The following is a 20,272-nucleotide window of genomic DNA, read 5'->3' on the forward strand; positions in this document are numbered from 1 at the left end:
CAACTTCTCCCAACAACTCTGCTAAGGGAAGGTTGGCTCTTCAATTCTTTCTAACAGGTTCCTTGTGAAACGGATACAGCATTTTTGGCAATTATATTCCAATTATGTTTGTGTGTGTGTGAATATATGTGTGCATGTTTTTGTATGAATGTGTATGCGATTCTGAGTATGTGTATGATTGTGTGCAGGTGCATGTGTGTATGTGCTTATGTGTGTGCTGTCACGTGAGTCTGTGTGCACGTGTGTTTATATGTGTGTAGGCTGCAGTTCTGACTGACACATAAAGCTGTTTATGATGACAACATTCTCCTCATTATTTTCTTTTTTTTTTAAATTTTCATTGGAGTATAGTTGATTTACAATACTGTGTTAGTTTCAGGTGTACAGCAAAGTAAATCAGTTATATATATACATATATCCACTCTTTTTTTTTTTTAGATTCTTTTCTCATATAGGCCATTACAGAGTATTGAGCAGAGTTCCCTGTGCTATACGGCAGGTTCTTATTAGTTATCTATTTTATATGTAGCAGTGTGTATATGTCAATCCCAACCTCACAATTTATCCCTCCTCCCCCTTATCCCCTGGTAACCATAAGTTTGTTTTCTACCTCTGTGACTCTATTTCTGTTTTGTAAATAGATTCATTTGTACCATTTTTTTAGATTCCACATATAAATGATATCATATGATAATTTGTCTTTCTGTGTCTGACTTACTTCACTCAGTATGACAGTCTCTAGGTCCATGTTGCTGTCATTATTTTCATAATATGGATCAATTCACATTGAGCAAGATTAGTTCCTGACAATCTATTCGGATCATTGCACTGAAGAGTTTATTTTATTTTCTAGATCAGAAACATCTAGAGGATACAGACATCTGAGAGGGTTGGGGTCGTTTTTTATCACAGGGTTATTGAGTTTGAATTTAATTGAAGTGTGAACATAACAAATCTTGTTCAACATAGATACTAACTTAGTAGTAGGAATCTTAAAATGTTTCTAAAGTAGCATTTTTTTTAGTAGTCTTCTCTTGAAAAGAAACGCGGTTGCTATTTTAATTGCATTCCATGCTTTAATTGCACATTTTAACCACGTAACTATGTTTGGGAATCTCTCTGTAACATCTCTGTTTATTCTTTATCTTCAGAGACCTCCGTCGAGCTGTCATTGCACTTGCTTATTTGCTCTGGCAGAATTTTTATATAAGGGAGACAATAGTAGGATTATGTAAGGTGTTGGAATGGTTTATTTTTCCCTTCTTATCTTCACAAAGTGGAGACTTTTTGATTGAATTTTTAATACCGTATTTTTGGTGAAAAGAGGTAAAAAATTTTAAAGCAGAAGTGTCAAATAAATGGTGATTAGGTTTACATGTCCAAAATCTTGAAACTATTTTTCAAGGCATTTTATGTAAAATTTTTCTGAAATGTTACAATCAACATGATTTTTTGATTACGGTTTATTCTATATCCACTCACTTCAAACTGCTACCTCACACAAAAACATTAATCTTACAATTAATCAAAATGTAAAATGATATGATCATTTTACCATTATCTTCAAAGAGATAGAAAATTGACTGGCATGGCTTATTTCAAATTAACCTGCTATGAGCAGGCTTTGTCTTCAGAACTAACATCTTAAAACCTCATTAAAGCAAAATAAAGATCACAGAAAATGTGTCCACAGTAGATAAGTGCATTCAAGGTATCAGCAGGATGTAAATGTGTATATTCTTGAATGAATGAGCTTATCATGTCCAATAGCAAGAGATAAAGTCAAAAGCTCTGGATATTTTAAAGTCAAAACCAACAAGAAGACATTTTTTAAATGCTTTAGAATATGCTGCAAATAGTTTGTGACTTTATCAAAGGATTTCACATTTTGGCTAAATATTAGAACTTCACAAGCTAAAGAATACCATCTCCACTTTGTTAATGGTATAGATAAATCATAGGGATCTAATGTCCTTTAGACACCATTGCAAACCAGGGAGATGGCAAACTGAGCTCTCAAAACAAATGCTTTATATTAACAGTACATCCACACATGTCCACTGTCCAAAAGATGTTTAAGATGATCTGAATTTTAATCTAGGATATCCTGGAAAATTGAAGGTTACAATGGAGTATAAATACTGTAAAATCATAAGAATTAGAAAAAAATTTAAAGAAACTAAGAAAAAATAGACATATCATAATTAATATTCTAATGGCAGTCTATTAAGTTCAGAACTAATAAATTCCTACACTGGAACACTTAGTCATTGAAAAGAAAAATGTTTTTAAAATATAGCAATTAAAGAATTTCTACTTTCAAATAAACAAGTGAGCACTTTCTAAAGATATTTTTTAAAATCTTTTAAAAGTGCATCATGAATTATATTTAAATTCCTCAACACAACCCAGAGTTAAAGTTTACTGTAAAAGTGAAGTAAAGAAGTAATAGGTTGATTAAATGACACAGATGTTTGTTTTCCTCTCACATATTAGCACAGATATAAAGGGCCAGGGCATGTGGCTGCCTCTGCCATTCACAAGTAGCTTCCAAGACCACTACTTTTCCCCATTTTATAGGCTTCAGGAAGAAAGAAGAAAATTATAGCAAGGCTCCTTAAAGAGATGATCCAGAAGTTGCACATATAACTTTCTCTCATACCCCACTCTCCTGAAATTAATCACAAGGCCACATCTAAACTGAAAGAAAGCTGTTGCTCATGGCTCACAGGTAAAACTAAGGGAGTTCCATCACTAAAATGATGAGGGAGAATGAAAAGAGGGAAAGAGTGATCTCCACCACAGTTATGTTTATATAAATTTTTTCTTAGTTTTACGTAATCTCTCCAATGACCTAGTGTAAGAAATCTCAATTAACATATATGTACCCTACTTAATTCCTTATGTCTAACCAACTTCACCAAACTCATGCCTCTGTCATTGACTTTGTCACCCTAAAATAATGACTTAACAACAACTTGCAGTAGCAAGTTATTTTATTTTATTTTTAATGTCAGTAGTCCCAACTCAGCAGTAGCAGCAAGAAACATTCATTAAACACATAATTCTGGATACAGTACATTATTTAAGCAAAAGCTCACTACATACCTGGGCACTTTCATCTAGGACTGACACTCAATAATAAAGGAGAATAAACAAAATTCATGTAAAGAAGCTATGCATTTACCTAGTAAACAATATTACCAAAAGGGTTTATTTGGGTGATATCTAAAAAGGCATAGTCATAAAATGAAGTGCAAAATTTTATGTGGGAATTTTGATGTCTGGATCAAAGCTGAAAACTTTAGTTTCCTTAACTAGATGGTCTCTTAATTCGATCTTATCTTTATTCTTTCAGTTAGAAAAGAAAAGAGGATGAGCTTTCTGGAACTGTTTTAATGACATGACAGTGAAAACTGCTTTAGCAAGTTAATGTGGAAAATTTGTTCTGTGGAAAAAGTACAGCTTGACCAAAGACTTTGGTGATGATAACAGGGCAATTAGATAAAAAAGCACTGAGAAAATTTGACAAGTAGGCTGACTCCCTTTCAATATCAAAAAATCTTTTGACCTCCAGGCACTAAGATGATTAAAGTTCAAAAGTAACATGGTGAGATGATAAATCCAGCCTGAGCTACAGATGTGGCCACCACAATAATATAAAATCATGGGGTTGTGAATTGGTTAGGATTCTGGATACATAGGGGGTTTCTTTGAAAATGACCTAAACTAGCAGGTGACAGGGAAAAACATACTGATATTTTTTCAAAGCTCCCTACTAACCAACTAAGATGCTATAAAAATTGTGGCAACCCCTACGAGAAAAAACCAATCTCTCCCAGCCTAGCTCATTTTCCTTTCCTGAAATACAGGTCTATTTTTGAATACTGCCATGAATAGAGTTCTCTTTGGGAACAGTTAAGTGCTATGCAGTTCAGCATGTCCAGGTGTAATACCTTTGATTCAAAAGTTTCATAATCCACTTTACAGACAAAAGCAGATTGGGGAGATATGCTTGGTGAGAGTGACTTTCATATGGCAAGGTAAGAAGCCACGTGTGGAGCAGGAAAAAAGGATGAAGAACGGGGAAGCAGAATTTGCCTTAGCAAAGGGAAAGTAAATATGATATCACTGTAGTCAGACAAGAGAAGGATAAAAAAAGCTGCAATGAGACTGAAAGGTCAGTGGGAGAGATGAAGGAAAAGATCTTAAGAAAATGTTTGAAAAGACCTTGTCTCACACAGGTGATTTTTAGGTGAATCTCTGAAAGAAATCTGGGAAACAAAGACTTTTTAAGGTGAAGAGACATAAACTGTATACTTTCCTTTGGAAGGGACCATAAAAATCATAAACTCAGGAAATTTTAGAAATGAAAGTGATTTTAAGATCAATAACTTTGTCCTCCAGATGAGAAAACTGCAGCTCAAAAAGAGGTTTAGTGAAGTGCCCCAGGTTGCATAGGCAAGGTCCATGTCTCTATGTAAAGGTGGGTGTACTGTCTATAGGACTAGTGCGTTTTTCATGTCACACCACCTTCTTTGAATGGCAGATACATTTTTTACTAATTCAAGAGATGCAGTTTTGCAATTTAAACAGAATATTTCAGTGTGTAACAACTTTAAAGGATTTCTTTTTACTGTCAACCTAAAAGTAGTACAGGAATCCAACTCCTGTTTGATCGGACTGTTAAACGATGCAAGAGATTACTATAAATTGAAAGGATTTTTATTCTCTTCATTTTCAGTTTTCATGCATGTATCCGTTAGTAAACTAGTATTCACCTGAAAACATTGTCCCTAAATGAACTAAGTAATATTGTGTACTCAAATTTTTTCAGAGCCAGGAAGCTTTGGTATGACATCTAAACTAATTTTTAGGTATAGTTTAGTTGAATAAAATTGAAATAGTCTTTAGGTCAGAAATTACATTGGATGGACTTTTGGGTAAAGTCTGAATTGAAGCTGAAGTTTAAAGCACCCTTCTCAAGAATCTAATTGAATGAGTTATAAACTAGTTATAAGCTAGCCAAAATTCACCAGCAGGGGCAAAAAAAAAAAAAAAAACAGAAACAAAACAAAGAAAAAACAACACAGTTCATGGCAAAAACTATATCCAATAGCAAGAATATTATGAAGCTCAACATGGCTCTTTTTTCTATCAGTCATCTATAAACCCTATCCTCTCCACCAGTATTGCTGAAAAGAACTCCAAAAAAGTTCTAATTTGCATTAATATCCTGCAATTTGTAGAAAACAGGTCAAATTGGTGAGTCAGCAGCCTGAGAAAAGAGAAAATATCTCAGGACTAGTGACCCTTAGTAGTTAATGACGCTAGGGCATCTAAGTGGAGAAAGGCAGAAAACCACAGAGCCTTGTGATCTCTCAGCGCTATTCATCAATTTGTAGGAAAGAGTATGCAGCACAGTTGTACCTCACACACATTCACAAACAGAAAAAAACCCACATTAGTACAAAGGAACCTTTTGACAGGGTATTTGGTAAAATTGCAGAAGAGAGAAAGGAATATGAGCCATCATACAAAGGGGGTATATAGCCTCCTATGGGTTTCTTCTCCTCTCTCAACACCTTCCCCCAACCCCTCAGTTTACAAAAAGTAAAAAAGCAGATCATATGTATTCCTCAAACTGTTGTTCATACAAAAGCACAGAGAATTCACCGACTCTATGGGAAAACTATGGGAAAGAGCCTAAGAGAACTAAGTAAAGCATGAACCAAATAAAAAGTAATAGCAAGGCAGCCATGCAAATATACCTCAGAAGGAAAGAACGAAGGAGGGAAGGGAGAGGGGAAGAGACTAGTTTATAAAATGTTGCCCAAAACTTTGATTCTAGAAGCAAATTCAACAAAAGGAAAGTTTTCTACAGTACTATTTATTATAAAATAGGTTAATAAGAAAATAAGTTCAAGACAATAATAAGATAATAAAACACAGAAGTGGTTAAAAGAGAAAGATTATGATTTAAAAAGCAATTGCAATCTGAATCAGCAGCATTATACAAAGTAACAATAAATTACAAACAACAGAGAACAAAAAACCCAGAGTTGAACATCATATTTAATTAAAATGTATGAGGGAGTTACAGATATGGTAACAATTAAGAGAAATGTGTAAATAATATAAAGAAATAACTAAGAGAATCCAACCTAAAAAAATTGGACTCCAACCCCCAGTAAGACATCTAGTAAATTGAACAACAAACAATTTCAAAATTTTAATAAAAGAAGGTTAATTTTTAAATGAAGTGGAAACTGAAAAAGGTACACAACATTCCAAGAAAACTCAATTCAGAATAATCAATGCCAAATTATTTTCTATTGAACCTCATGTATGAAACAAGAATTCTCTAGGCAATCAAGCAGATATAAAACATGTCACACACAAAAAAAATGTCACATACAGAAGTAAGATATAGAGTTAGCTTTAGACATTTTCCCAGTTATGTTCTGTGTCAGAAAGACAATATTAGAAAAATATCTTCAGAATTCCAAGGAAAAAAAATAAACTTGTCATTTTCCCATGCATATAATCCCCAGAAAAGTATCATTCCAGTATAAAAGAAAGAGGAAGGTTTCTCACATATGAATAAACTCAAGGAATATATAGAATCCATCAGCCCTAAAAATAACACACACACATAAAGAAAAACTGGCTGACAATGATGATGCACATGCAATCAGAAGATGAAAGAAAGTCATAAAAGAAGGCTAGTTCAATACTTGGTGTCAGAGAATAGCAGAGGGATACCTACAAGCTTCTGAGGGAAAGATGATATGGCACCACAATTTTACATCCCGTCAAATTTTTCTTCAAGTGTCAAAACTATAAAAAATAATACCTAGTGATCTGGAATTACAGTATCTAAGGATCCTCATTGACAAAGATGTCTAACAATATTTAAAGACCTACTCTTTTTTTCACCCCATAAGATGTTTATCAAAGTCCTCAGATATTTCACAAAGATTACTGTCCCTTGTCACACCTAAAATATAAAAGGACTTATCAATTAGGTTTTAGAATACTGTGTCGAAATTATATGAAAAGTCAAAGAAAAACATACCAGCCTTGGAGACAAGCAGATGTGTATTTCATACAGCTCTGTCATCCTTGAACCAGGAATCATAGGCGTCACCTAAGTGTTAATTGACTGACTACACTGGAGTATTTGGACACATTTTCAGAGAAAAAAATCACCTGTAGAATCTCCAAAACTATTATTGATGAGCAATATTGATTTTCTTGTTTTATATTAGTTTTTTTTAATTTAATCTTTATTCAAGAAATGTGTCCAATAACAACCCAGTCACAGGAATTTATTTAAAGATGAAAGCTATTGGGAGTTTTTCACATTATGCTGAATAGTGGAAGAAATATTTTATAAATGCTCAGGGCCTTAATCTTTAGAGACTGTTTGCAATTACTACAGCTACATAGGACAGTCAGAGTATAAAATCACACTGAGCAAATGAATGGACTATGTTATGCACCATGATTCTTAACCCTCTGGCCCTTATGCTTCAATAATATTAACAAGAGCTTATACACTCTTAATTTTCTTAGTTTCCAATTCTTATCCTTTCATTCATTATGGGCTAAGATAATTATAATCTCCCCTAGGAGTCTCCAAAAGTTCAGTATTGGCTCTACCTACTCCATTTTTCACTATCTTCAAGTATCTTCCTACTTCATTATTCACTTAACTGGAATGTGTCATTCCCATCACTGAACTGGTCACGATTTTGATTTCCTCACTGAAAGCTTCATTAAGAGTATTAATGATGCTGACCTATCCAGAGCTACATATTCTCTTCATTGAGCATACCAGATATTTGTTCTTACTTATTTGTTTCTACTTCATCTAGATCATTTTAACTTATATGGTTAAGTTTTTAAATATATGTTTAAAATAAATATTTTACTCTCCTATAAATATTCAATGACTGACTTAAGGGGGGTGGTTCTGTGACTTCCACATTTCTCAAAGTAGAAAGTTCTATGCATAAAGATTTTTAAAATTTAGTTGTTATTTAATAAAGATGAAACTAATATCACAGAGACATCAATCACATGCTTTCCCTTTCACTTTATATGTGTATATATATATATATATATATATATATATATATATATAAAGTGAAGAATATACATATATAATAGAAGAATGCAGAAAACTATTAACCCATATGTCTTAATCATCTAACTCTGTCAAGTTAACATGGTTCACTAATTTATTTCAAAAATTTTAAGAGAACTAACACAATTCAAATACAATTGAAGTCCTCTTGGTTGGTATTCCACTCCCATACTATCCAATCCCATCCCTACCTAGAAGTAATCATGATACTGAAGCTTTTATTTACCATTCCCATGTAAACTTTTATTACATATAACTGCATTACTAAACAAATTATTTTCTATTTTGACTTTAAATAGTGTAACACTGCATATATTCTTCTGCAACTTGTTTCTTGTTTTTTATTGAAATATAATTGACTTACAATATTATGTTCGTTTCAGGTGTACAACATAGTAGTTGATTTCCAGTCTCATAGTACTGTGGTCAGAAAAGATGCTTGATATGATTTCAATCTTCTTAAATTTAATGAGACTTGTTTTGTGGTCTAGCATGTGATCTAACCTGAGGAATGTTCCATGTCACTTGAAAAGAATGTGTATTCTGCTGCTTTTGGATAGAATGCTCTATCTATCTATCTATCTATCTATCTATCTATCTATCTATCTATCAACTATCTGATGATGGGCAGGGCCAGATCCTGGGGTATAGCTTGTTTCTTTGTGTAAAAGTTTGTTTATTATTCCAAGCTGGTACATAGAGCTTCAGTTCGTACACTTTTAACTTGTGTATAATATTTTATTATTTAAAAAGTACAATTCATTTTCCTATTGATGGACACAAGTTTTCTCTCTATTTTGTGGGGCATAAAATAATGTTGTAATGAATATCATCTCATTTTCTGCAAGTGTTAGAGTTTCTCTAGGATGTATAGTTAGTAGACTAATTCAGGGGTCAAATTGTATATGCATATTTAGTTTTGATAGATATTACCAAATTGCTCTTCTATATGATTATTTGAATTTTCTTTCTCACAAGCGATGAATGCCACTGCTTAGTAATGCTAAAGATGTTAATTGTTGCTAGTATATTTGAGGTCAGTAATATTTCATTTTTTATTTTAATTGGAATTCCATAATTACTACTGAAGTTGACCATCTACTAAAAGTGAGAACCTATAGAAATTTGTGTGATGATGTTTTATTTCTTTATTGTTTGTTTGGGTTTGTGTTTTTGTTAATTGCCTGCTGTTTGTCTTTTATGTGTTAATTAGTAGAAATTCTCCATGAATTATGGAAAATGTTTTTCAGTTGTAAACTATAAGGGTACTTCCCACATAGGCTCTCTTCATCTCTGCAAGCTGAGGGCAGCTTTTCATGAATATTCTACACACACACAGGGTAAGCTGAAAGTAGGAGAGTTAAAGCCCCATAAGCTACTCTGTACCAGTGAGCAAGGCTATTTGGTTAATAAACATCCCTGCTTCCTTGCCCATTAATTGGGGGTAATCCTGAGGACTTTTCTCTCTGTCTCACGCAGTCCCCAGCAGGATTATGTTCCTGAGCCTATGGTAGTTTCCGGCTTGATTGCATACTTTTATTGGCTTTATTTTCCCCACTTTTCACTTCCCAACTCATTTCATGGACTTTCCATGGATTACCTTCCAAAGAAATACCCTTGACTTAGTACTTCCTTATCTCTGGCCAGTTTTACTTGCCAGAACAAGAGGTAAATTGGTTTACTTCAGAACAGGTTTGGTTTTATTTATTAATTTTTAATTCTAAACTCATTGTTATTCAAAGTGTGGAAGTTCCCATGATAAACTGTACTTTAATTATCAGAGAACAGTCCTGGTTTTCCCATAACCACAGTTATGAGTGTGGAATTCTCAACATGTCCTCTTGTTATTATTGGCATGTTTAAAAAGATTAAGTCCTGGGCAAGTGAGTAATGTCTTCCCCACCCAGAATACTTTCTTAAAATAGAAAAAAAAGTGCTTAATTCCTCTCACAGCTGCTACTCCTGTTCACTGATAACTACATGAGGCCATAAAAAGTGGGCATATGAAGCCTTGTTTCAGTGGACTTTCCTTTAGGTTAGATCAATATTCCCTTACACTGCACAACTTCACATGGGTGACATAATGAAGATTACAAAATTTGTGATTGTTTCAATGAGAAATATATATATATGTATACAGAGATACAGAAAAAGAGAGAGAAAGTGGGATAGAGGGAGGGTGGGAAGAGAGATGTAAGTATTAATATATATGTTAGGCTTTATATATATATATATATATATATATATATATATATATATATATATATATATATATATATATATATACACATACACACACATATGTGCTTAAAATTTATCTTTAGAATGTCTACACCTACATAAAACAGGAAAAATGCCTTAATAATGACTTGAGTCAGAGGGTGGAAGGTTGATCTGTTAGGGACTCTTTACAAATATCATGTGCATGTGCCCAATGATTAATTTGACTACCATGAATTTCATATTTCTTCTACCAGTTCTCAAAATGATAAAGTATCATTTTTGTTTACAACATGCAGTTAATATCATTCACACTGACAATTGGCCTGTTCAGGTGATTAACATTTACAACTCTAAGCTTCTCTGTACTCACTAATATCTTCTTAAACATTAACTGCACTTTTAAAGCTACTTAATGTATAGAGACATAATGTTGCCAAAGGGACATACACAACTCATTTACACTGACTAGTAAGACTAGTGTAGACTTGTGTGACAAGGCTTCTTGGAAAACTTGAGAGCTTGTGCTCTTCAGCTGGTGCAAGCTTCTATGCTCTCTCAGAGCCCTTAGAGTAGCAAACCTTCAAAAACCAAAGATGGGCTCAAAGCGAAGTGTACCCTCAAGGCGCCGTTCTCTCAGCACCTATGAAGTCATGTTTGCAGCTCTCTTTGCCATATTGGTGGTGCTCTGTGCTGGATTAATTGCAGTGGCCTGGCTGTCAATCAAGGGATCAGAAAGAGGTAAGTCACATAGACTTGGCTACAGAAAAGTGCTCTCAGATGAATGTATACACTTCAATCTCCAGAATCCTGCCAGCATATTGTATGCATTGCTGTGCTTTCATGGCAAGGTATTTATATTGTATCCAGATGCATCACCGTAGTTTACTTCAAAGAATTATTTTTAACATGGTATATAATTTGGATTTTAATTCAGAATTCAAACATGAGACTAAGTTTTTAAAACAAAAAAAGATAATGTTCTCAGTTCCAACATATAACAAAGTAGGTTCATAGCCTGTGGGTCTGTTCTGATAGAATTTAAGTCATAAACCTATTCAAACATTGTTGACCATAGAAGCAGATAAATAGGCCAAGTTAAAGAAAAAATATTGTTTATTTCTAGAGAATTATATCTTTATTCTCTTATTAGTACGACAATTTGAATTGCAACAGTATAAGGCAACTTGAATGTAATTGTGGATTTATAAAGATCTCAAGTTGCCTGAGTAGCAATTTGTGATTGACAGAAAAAAAAAAAAAAGAAAGAAAAGGTAATTCTTATTTAGAGCTAAATTACCTGTACCAACTGCTTTTAAAAGATCTCCAATTGTATTATCTTGTTACAACAAACCTATGAGTTAGTTGTTATTGTTACCCTCATTTTATAGGTGAAGAATCAGAGACAGAGAATTTAGGTAACTTGCTTAAATTTGCAATATTGCCAGGTGGTGCAAACTAGACAGTCCAACTTTAGAACTTGTGCTCTTCTTTACCATTTATTCATTTCTAAGATAATTTTTTAAAAATGGCAGCATAGCAGAAACTTGAGTATTGGATTTACTTTTTCTGAGAACATTTTCACATTTTTAAAAAAATGATGAATTATATATAGGCATATTAATTCCTTCTGAAAACTCTCAGGGCAAAACCTTTTATATGTGAATGATTTTGGTTTTACCAAGAAAATAAATGCTCAGCCTTTGAGTTAGTTCTTTTCCCTTAGTAAATAAGTAAATTAGAATGTAATAAATATGATTTATATTTGTATAAAATAATTCCAATATAATTTCTGGTTTATTTAACTACTATAGCTACATACAGGAATATATTTTAAAGAGAAAGAAGGCTTGTGATATTTTATATAATTATAAGAACAATTTAATAAATTATAGAAATTCACTGAGACTTTTAGAAAAGAGGCTGCTTTGGTCTTACTTAAATGCTGTGAATAACTTCAAGGATATGTAATTATTTCGAAGTCTATTGGAAGCCTTGAGGCTCAATAAAAATACAAAAGTTAGCTATTTTACCAGAAAAATAAAAAATAAATAGTTATAAATGTTAATATGGTTTAATTGTGAACAACAGAATATAAGAAGGGATTTGAGATAAGTCAATAATAGAACACTAGAGGATATGACATACTACTTTCAGTACATACTTTTACTTTAATATACTTTTAACACTTTTTATTGGAAACCATAGTAGACTTTTAAAAAGTTGCAAAAATTGTAGACATTCATCCAGCTTCCCCTAATGTCAATATCTAGTACACACATAGTACAATTGTCACAACCAAGAAATTAACATTGTTACAATGTTATTAACTGAACCAAACACTTCATTCAACTTTCACCAGTTTTTCCACTAATGTCTTTACCTGTTCAGGATCCAGTGCAGATTCCAACACTGGGTTTAGTTATCACGTTTCCTTAGTCTCCTCCAATCCATGACAGTTCCTCAGTCTTTCCTTGCCTTTCACTTTTAAATATGCAAATCTAAATGTTATTTTGAATGTTTAAAAAACAAATGAAATAGTATTAATAATATGTTACATCAATTATGCAATGATAACTGTATAGACGAAGTGCATGTTTATTGTTTAAAGTATTAATTCTAAAGTTCCTTCTGGACTAGGAGATTTGTGTCAATATATGACAGATCTTGGGTTCTGAAGTCAGTCAATCCTTTGTCTAAATTCCAGATCTGTCACTTATATCACATTGGGAAATTTTCTTAGTGAATCTAAGCCCAAATTTCCCCATCTGGGAAAAGAAGAAATAACATCTTCTCATACCAGGTCAATGCATCATTATTATTACATTTACTAACGATTTCATCATTGCGTGAGTTTCACCTGAAGCAATTCATTTTAAATATAAATATATATGCAAAGAAAATAATCTCATAATGGGATTGTACTGGCCTTAGTGGCACATTTTATTTCCCATGTTTGTATTCAGTTTATTAGCTTTTTTCTTATATTTTTCCATATTGAGATAATAAATTTTCTGCAACATTCTCCAAAACTTCTCCAATAATGACAGTCTCCATCTAATGGCAAAAGGTCATACATGCCAATTTTATAATTATTAGAATGAAAGAAGTAGTTTCAAAGCTATGTTCCAAAGTAATACACACACTGAAATCTTCACAGCAATCCACATGCAGAAAATGAGCAGTGTCCCTTGATGCTAGGTGTTCCAGAAGTATCTGAAAGCAACTACAAAACTTTCAATGGTCCATTTCTCACTATGTTTCCCTGAATCAGTTCCCATAATTGGTGGAATTGATCATCCCTGTATCTTCCAACAGGAATCTCAATGACAACAAACAAAAACCAAGCAAAACTTGGAAGCTTGGAGAGTTGGTTAGACTTCAAAGAAAGGAAAAAAAATAATGGGATAGAGAAGAAGAAGTTTAATTTTCAATCTTTTAAAACAACTAGGTAGCTAAAAACATAAGTTAAAAAATAAAAAACAGCTGATGATGAAACACGAAGACTGCAAAGAAAAAAAACAAGAACTCCAGGGCCAACACATTAAGCAAGAACTTTACTCCTATGTCTTAACCGGAATGTGCATATTTTCCCTTATTCATCATTCACATTTTCAGCGTTTTGTTTCTTATTAATTCATCTAGATGCAGCATTTGGAAAAAGTCATGAAGCCAGAGGGACATTGACAATAACATCCGGAGTTACATATAATCCTAATTTGCAAGACAAACTCTCAGTGGATTTCAAAGTTCTTGCTTTTGACATTCAGCAAATGGTAGGAGACCTTCTCTCCTCAACTAGTTTAAAATTTCATAACATAGTTTCGCTAACCACTTGCCAAAAGATACATAGATCTTGTTCTCTTTGAAAAAAATTAGTCAATAAATGTAATATGCTCAGGATACTTAAATGTATGAGACCCATCATCACAGAGAAGGAAATCACCCCAATACAGTTCTAAGTAGAATATAAAGATTACTTTGTTTAAAATTTTAAACAAAATCTTAAATTTAATATGCCTTTTCTTATCCTTTTCTTTTTTTAGATAGATGATATCTTTCAATCAAGTAATCTGAAAAATGAATATAAAAACTCAAGAGTTTTACAATTTGAGTAAGTATAGCTCAAAATTTTTCTATAGAGAGAAAGCACAGGATCACAAAATAGTGATCTTTTTGCTAATATTTGTAAAAGAGTGTTACTATTTTTAGGAGAAAATGGAACATTTTAAATTTTCAACATTTTCCAGGAGGATTGAGAAAAGTGGCATAGTATAAACTTTTATATTTGTAACAAATAATAATAATAATGCTAGATAATTTATCTCATATTAACATGTTTCTCTCTCCTAAGTGCAAAATCGTTCAGAGACATATGGAGAAGGCTGAGGTTGACTGTATGCAGATGCCTAGGAATCTTGACATTTAATCTATATCAAATAGAAGCCATAGGGTACTCCAGGATATTGGAGAATGCAGAGAGCCTCACTTTATAGAAAGACTAATCTCCTATCTCAGATCAGACACAATTGAACCTGAAAGCCTGGCACCAAAGATGCTTGGTACATGGTCTTCACAAAAGTCCTGACATTAGTAAAAGAGTCCTTAGTTCTCAATGACCAAATAGAGGTAGGGAGGTCAAGTCAAAGGAAAAGAGATTATGTTTAGAAAAACAATGACAGAATTAGTTAATGGGCAGAAGGAAACTTTAGGCCTTGCCATTTCTTGTTGGAACAAAACGTATCCACTTAGTGGAAGCCATCACGAAAAAAAGCACAAAGCTTCATTTTATATCAAAAAAAAAAAAAAATTAGAACTCTGTTTCTTTCTTTCTCACCTACTTATCTATCTATATTTATCATTCTTTATCCCACTGCATATTCGTGAGATCTTAGTCTCAGTAGCCAGTCAACCCTACCTCCATCTACTGGCTTCATTCCTATCCACAACACAGAGGCTTCGACTCCTGTTTTCCAGGGCTTATGATCTCTGATAGCCTCTTTCATGCCTAATTTCAGGGCTATAAGGACACAGGTGGACTCTCAGGAAAGGTTATTATTATTATTTTTTTGTTTGTGTGTTTTCCTCGAAATGCTGTTTTAAAATATTTATTCAGTATTTATTCTGTGAAGGTAAAACCATGCATGAAAGATTTTATTTCACTTTATTTCTCTGCTCTGGAATGAGTGGAACCAATTTCTCTTTTCCAGTTTTGAAGAGGATTGAATGTGGAGATCTGCATTAAATCTTCAACTCAAATTTAGTTCTTAAAGGTTTTAGAACTAAAACCTTGCTTAAGGAGGTAACCCCGGTCCTTCCTCGCCTTCCTCAGGCTCTAACCAGTGAAATCCACGCAAAGCACGGTATCTAGTGCGGAGTTTATTAGGATAGTTTTGCTAATGGAACTCTTGTCTTCTCTTGTTTACAACATGCTGGATAACTTTGTTTTTACTAGATTGGGAAAATTTGCTGAATATAGACTTTTATATAAGGTCTGGTGGTTTATCAAAACCCGAGCGTTTTCTTTGATATTTATTAAGTAAACTTATGTTTCTCTAGATAGTAAAATCACTATATGTGAAACTGTAAATTATTTGAGCTAAGGAATTATTTCTTTCCCTTCCTTTAAACTACTTAGGAGACTAATATAGTGCCTAAACCTTGATACATATTTTATAACAATTCTCAAATAATATATTTTCAGTGTACAGAGGCTTTCACCTCGTTGTAGCTGAATTACTTTTAAATCAGAAGTGAGTTTTCAAAAGATGCAATGCAAAGGAATTTCATGAAAATGTCTGTAAGATAAATTACAGGTAGGTACTTTGGGAGACTGAGAAGAAAAGGATGAGAAAAGAAATTCAGAAGCAGGAAAGAAAGTAACAAGCAAACGTTTAGGTTTACTTTAAATAATCACATTTAAAATGACATATTCCACTTATAGAAAAAATTGACAGACTCCTAATTACCTTTATAAATTATTTTCACCTTAAACTCTGGTTGATAAAATCAAGACACAGAAATAACTGACTTCTCAACTAACTAACAATAGCCACACCAACTGTGAAAAATACATCTAAAAATCCTTTAAAATGCCTATTTCCTTTTTTGTTACTGATTTTACTGAAATACACACCCCATGCACGTGTACATGGTCAAGTTATAGCACTCAGAATACTAAACTTAGTAATTAATCTACCTCTTCTTCCTTTTAAAAATATTATTTAATGTCAAATCTTGCTCCCCCTGCTAAGTTGTGTGTGTGTGTGTGTGTGTGTGTGTGTATACAGCCACTCTACAGGACAAGCAAATGGTTTACCCTCATCTGGAAACACTTTCTATTCTGCTTTGTGGAAAGCGCTTTGACTCAAAGAGCATTTAGGAGTTGATTCTTCTAATAAAGTGCTGTTTACACTTTAAGGCAATATGAAGCTTATTTTGCCCTTTGAGCACAGATAAGTCATCAAGTTAGGAAAGGAAAGACTTTTGTTTACTCAGCAACCCTAGAGGTTATCAGTATCATTAAGGAAAATAAGAGATAAGAAACATTTGATTTATTGCACACAGGCTCTCTGTATAATGATAGGATTTATCTGTTAAAAAAAAAAAAACAGACTCAGATATTCCACTGGAACAGTACTTTGAAATGAAAATGGCCATTGTTTCTTTTTTTTTTTTCCTAAAGGAAGAATTCGCATTACCTTAATAAATAAATTCAATTTCACAGCAGTGATAGAGATCATTACTAAACTACTAACATAACAGCTTTAGCTTTCTTATTACATGAAACACAAATGTTTATTATGGTTTTCCTGATTTCTACTGTATATGTCTCTTATCTCAACATTTACTCTGAATAAGAAACAAATTTTAAAGAATACAGCTGTATGTGGATATAGGATCTGTAACTCCTGTCCTTGCAAAGTATAAATTATTAAATGCAATGTATAATTCACAACTAAGAAAACACATCTTTCATATGAAGATGTTTTATGCCTGAGGATGAACTTATCCAGTTACTTTCAATTCAGTGAAAGAAAATTCTAGATTTGTATGCTCTCTACCAAAATTACCTTACCTCTTTTACTCCCTAACTCAAATAAAATAAAAGCAAGTGGTCAGTCAAACTTAATATGTGAAAGTTACACAAAGAGAAAAATCCAATTTAATCAGAATTAAAGCTATCTGCTGTGCAACCAAGGAGGTAAAGATTAGAAATTGAAGACAGAGAAACTAATGGACTTTGTTCACTCTCACTTTATTTTTACCATATTTAACTCTGTCCATTTAAGAATTTCGGGGGGTGAGGTTGGTTAAGGAGACAATGAAAAGGAGAAGGAAGAGATGGAGGATGAGGGAAAAGGAGAAGAAAAAGAAGAACAGGTGGTGGGGGAGGAGGAGGGGGAGGGGAAGGGAGAAAGGGAAAGGGACAGGAAGAGGGAAGCTTCTATCTCTCAAAGTGTGGCGGCAATAAAATATCCATCCTCCCCCCCCCCCAATTCCAACTAGCTATATTCTGCATCTTTTTAGATATAAAGTTCTGGTAACAAAGCAAGATAATAAAAACCTGGATCTGCATCTAGGCAAATGTGTTGTATTGTCTTTCCTATTGACAAATAGTTCATAATGGTGTTGATAGAAGTGGTATGTGGGGTGGGGGATGGGAACTATATCAAAACACATCTGGGAAACAGAGGTTTTGGGTTTATTCCTCTCTCTCTCTGATATTAATAAGCTGTATAACTCTAGGCAAGATTACCTATATTATTCTGAGTCTCATTCTCCCTATTTATAAAATTGCAATGTTGGCCAACATCAGATGCAAAAATAGAGTCATCTCCCTTTTCTTGAGCATCTGTTTAAATAAATATGGATGAGGCCTGAGAGTTGTATGCCAGTTAAGATTTTTTAAATTGCAATTAACAGAACAAATGACTAAAAATGCCTTAAACAACAAGTATTTACCATCTGACATCACAAGAAATCTGGAGGTTTCAGCAGAGGTTAATTCAGTGGAACAATGACAGAGACATAATCAAGAATTTAGGTGTTTTCATTGTTTTATTGTACTATCTTTAGCTTGTCAATCATAGCTTGCCTCATGGTCCCAAGATAGATGTGGCAGTTCCAGCAATCACATGTAGACATAATAACATTCAACAAAGAAGAGTAGTAGTCCGCTATGAACCTTTATTTGATTAAATATAGAGAAGTTTTCAAGAAGTTGCCGATCAGCATCCCCTCATGTTCCATTGACCAGGGCCTGGTCATATGCCCATGAATAAAACTATCATTGACATGAGGAATGGTTGGAGAAGCCATGAGAAAATGGAGAGTTATTCTCAAACAAAATTAGAGACCAGCCAGCATGGAAAAATTAACAAGTGTGGAAGAATAGATAAAAACAGTGTCTGTGATGAAATCTGTTTTTATCAAGGACAGCAGTGATTCCATGTGTGGGTAAATTTGGGGAACCCGGATCTAAATAGTTACTGAGGAGCCTTGCCATTTACAAGATTTGGATACTCTGATTTAATCAGATGATTGGAAAGTTAAACATTCTAACATTTTTAAATAATATGTTTAATAGAGGTGAAATGCGCAATTATTGATGAGAGTATCCTGTTCACATCAATCATGAAAAGCTAGCTACATAGAAAGGAATCACTTCTGCTAAACGATGAACCTGAATAGTAGCACAGAAACCAAAAAGGAATATCCTACCGAGAGGAAATGCTGATCTGCTATGATCTTTCAGGAACATTTTTATCCTGTATATAGTCTTGGAGGAAAAAAAAAATTTATTATAGGTTTTATCAAGACATATATACATACAGATACATAAAGAACTCTTCAGAAGTTGATGAAGTCCTTCAAGAAACTCATTAACTTAAAGATATCACAAGGATATGAAGGTAAATGCCTAAATTTCAGAACCAGCAAACATACCATGCAAAATTTGGTTCTCCTTAGTCTGCCTTTTAAGGGTCCAAGTAAACCCTGAGTACCCCCAGCTTACCGAGGGATACAGAATGAAGACCAGAGCTAGAGTTTGTTTCCCAAGCAGTTGTATCCTAAAAGCACAGTAGCAAAGTAGAAATGTAGACAGAAGAGCAAAAATCACTCCTGTATTTCTAGTGGGCCCAAAATTTATTCATTTTTATGATTCTTTAAACTGCAAACAAATCACCAGTGAAGAAAACTTTGAAAATGCATGTTTCAGAGAAGGAGATGAAGTAAAAGAGAAGATGACTTGGGTCATGTAATTGAACTCTAATGTTATGGTCAGAGACGAGTAGGCAAGATAATCCCAACCCTTGACCACGAGACAGAATATCCCACAAATTCCCAATAATCCACTTATGCTTGTCTTCTTTCTCCCCTTCTAAATCAGGGCATATTTCATTTATTTTATATTAAGAATGGAGAAGAAAAAGTAGATATAAATTAGTTGCTATAAGCTTGCTATCAAACCTTCATAAACTACATAGAAAATTTTTCTCTGAAATCAGTGAAACTACTTTAGACCTATTCCTACTTAGAAGTCATCTATGAAAAATTACAAATTCACATTCTTCATTTTTTCAAACAGTAAAATAAGAATAAATGTCATGATACCATGTGATTTGGTTTAATTTGACACAAGTATCTGTGGTCTAGCCTAAGGATTAGCGTGCTAATGTGGAACTCAGAAAAATCAGGTTCTAATTCTGGATATATCTTTGTGTTCTTGGAGAAACATTGTCTTTTAATTTCTCTTTCTTCCACCTGTGAAATAAAGATAATATTTGACATGACCTACTTTGTATAGGTGTAATAAGGATTAACAAGGGGATAACTATGGAGAATTTCAAAGACACCTTACATAAACTGAACACAAATCATTTGAAGAAGGCTAAC

At 33.3% G+C, this 20,272-nt stretch overlaps 1 protein-coding gene across 1 annotated transcript in view; it reads left to right on the plus strand.

Annotated features, from left to right (window-relative positions):
* The first annotated feature begins 10,968 nt into the window (after positions 1-10,968).
* Positions 10,969-20,272, plus strand: part of TMPRSS15 (transmembrane serine protease 15) — a 134,656-nt gene continuing 125,352 nt past the window's right edge. Inside the window, exons 1-3 of the mRNA XM_061192958.1 lie at positions 10,969-11,113; positions 14,018-14,148; positions 14,419-14,486. Of these exons, the coding sequence (XP_061048941.1) occupies positions 10,969-11,113; positions 14,018-14,148; positions 14,419-14,486 (344 nt within the window). The remainder of the gene's footprint in view (positions 11,114-14,017; positions 14,149-14,418; positions 14,487-20,272) is intronic.

Source organism: Eubalaena glacialis, chromosome 6, assembly GCF_028564815.1.
Source record: "Eubalaena glacialis isolate mEubGla1 chromosome 6, mEubGla1.1.hap2.+ XY, whole genome shotgun sequence".
Taxonomy (NCBI): Eukaryota; Metazoa; Chordata; class Mammalia; order Artiodactyla; family Balaenidae; genus Eubalaena; species Eubalaena glacialis.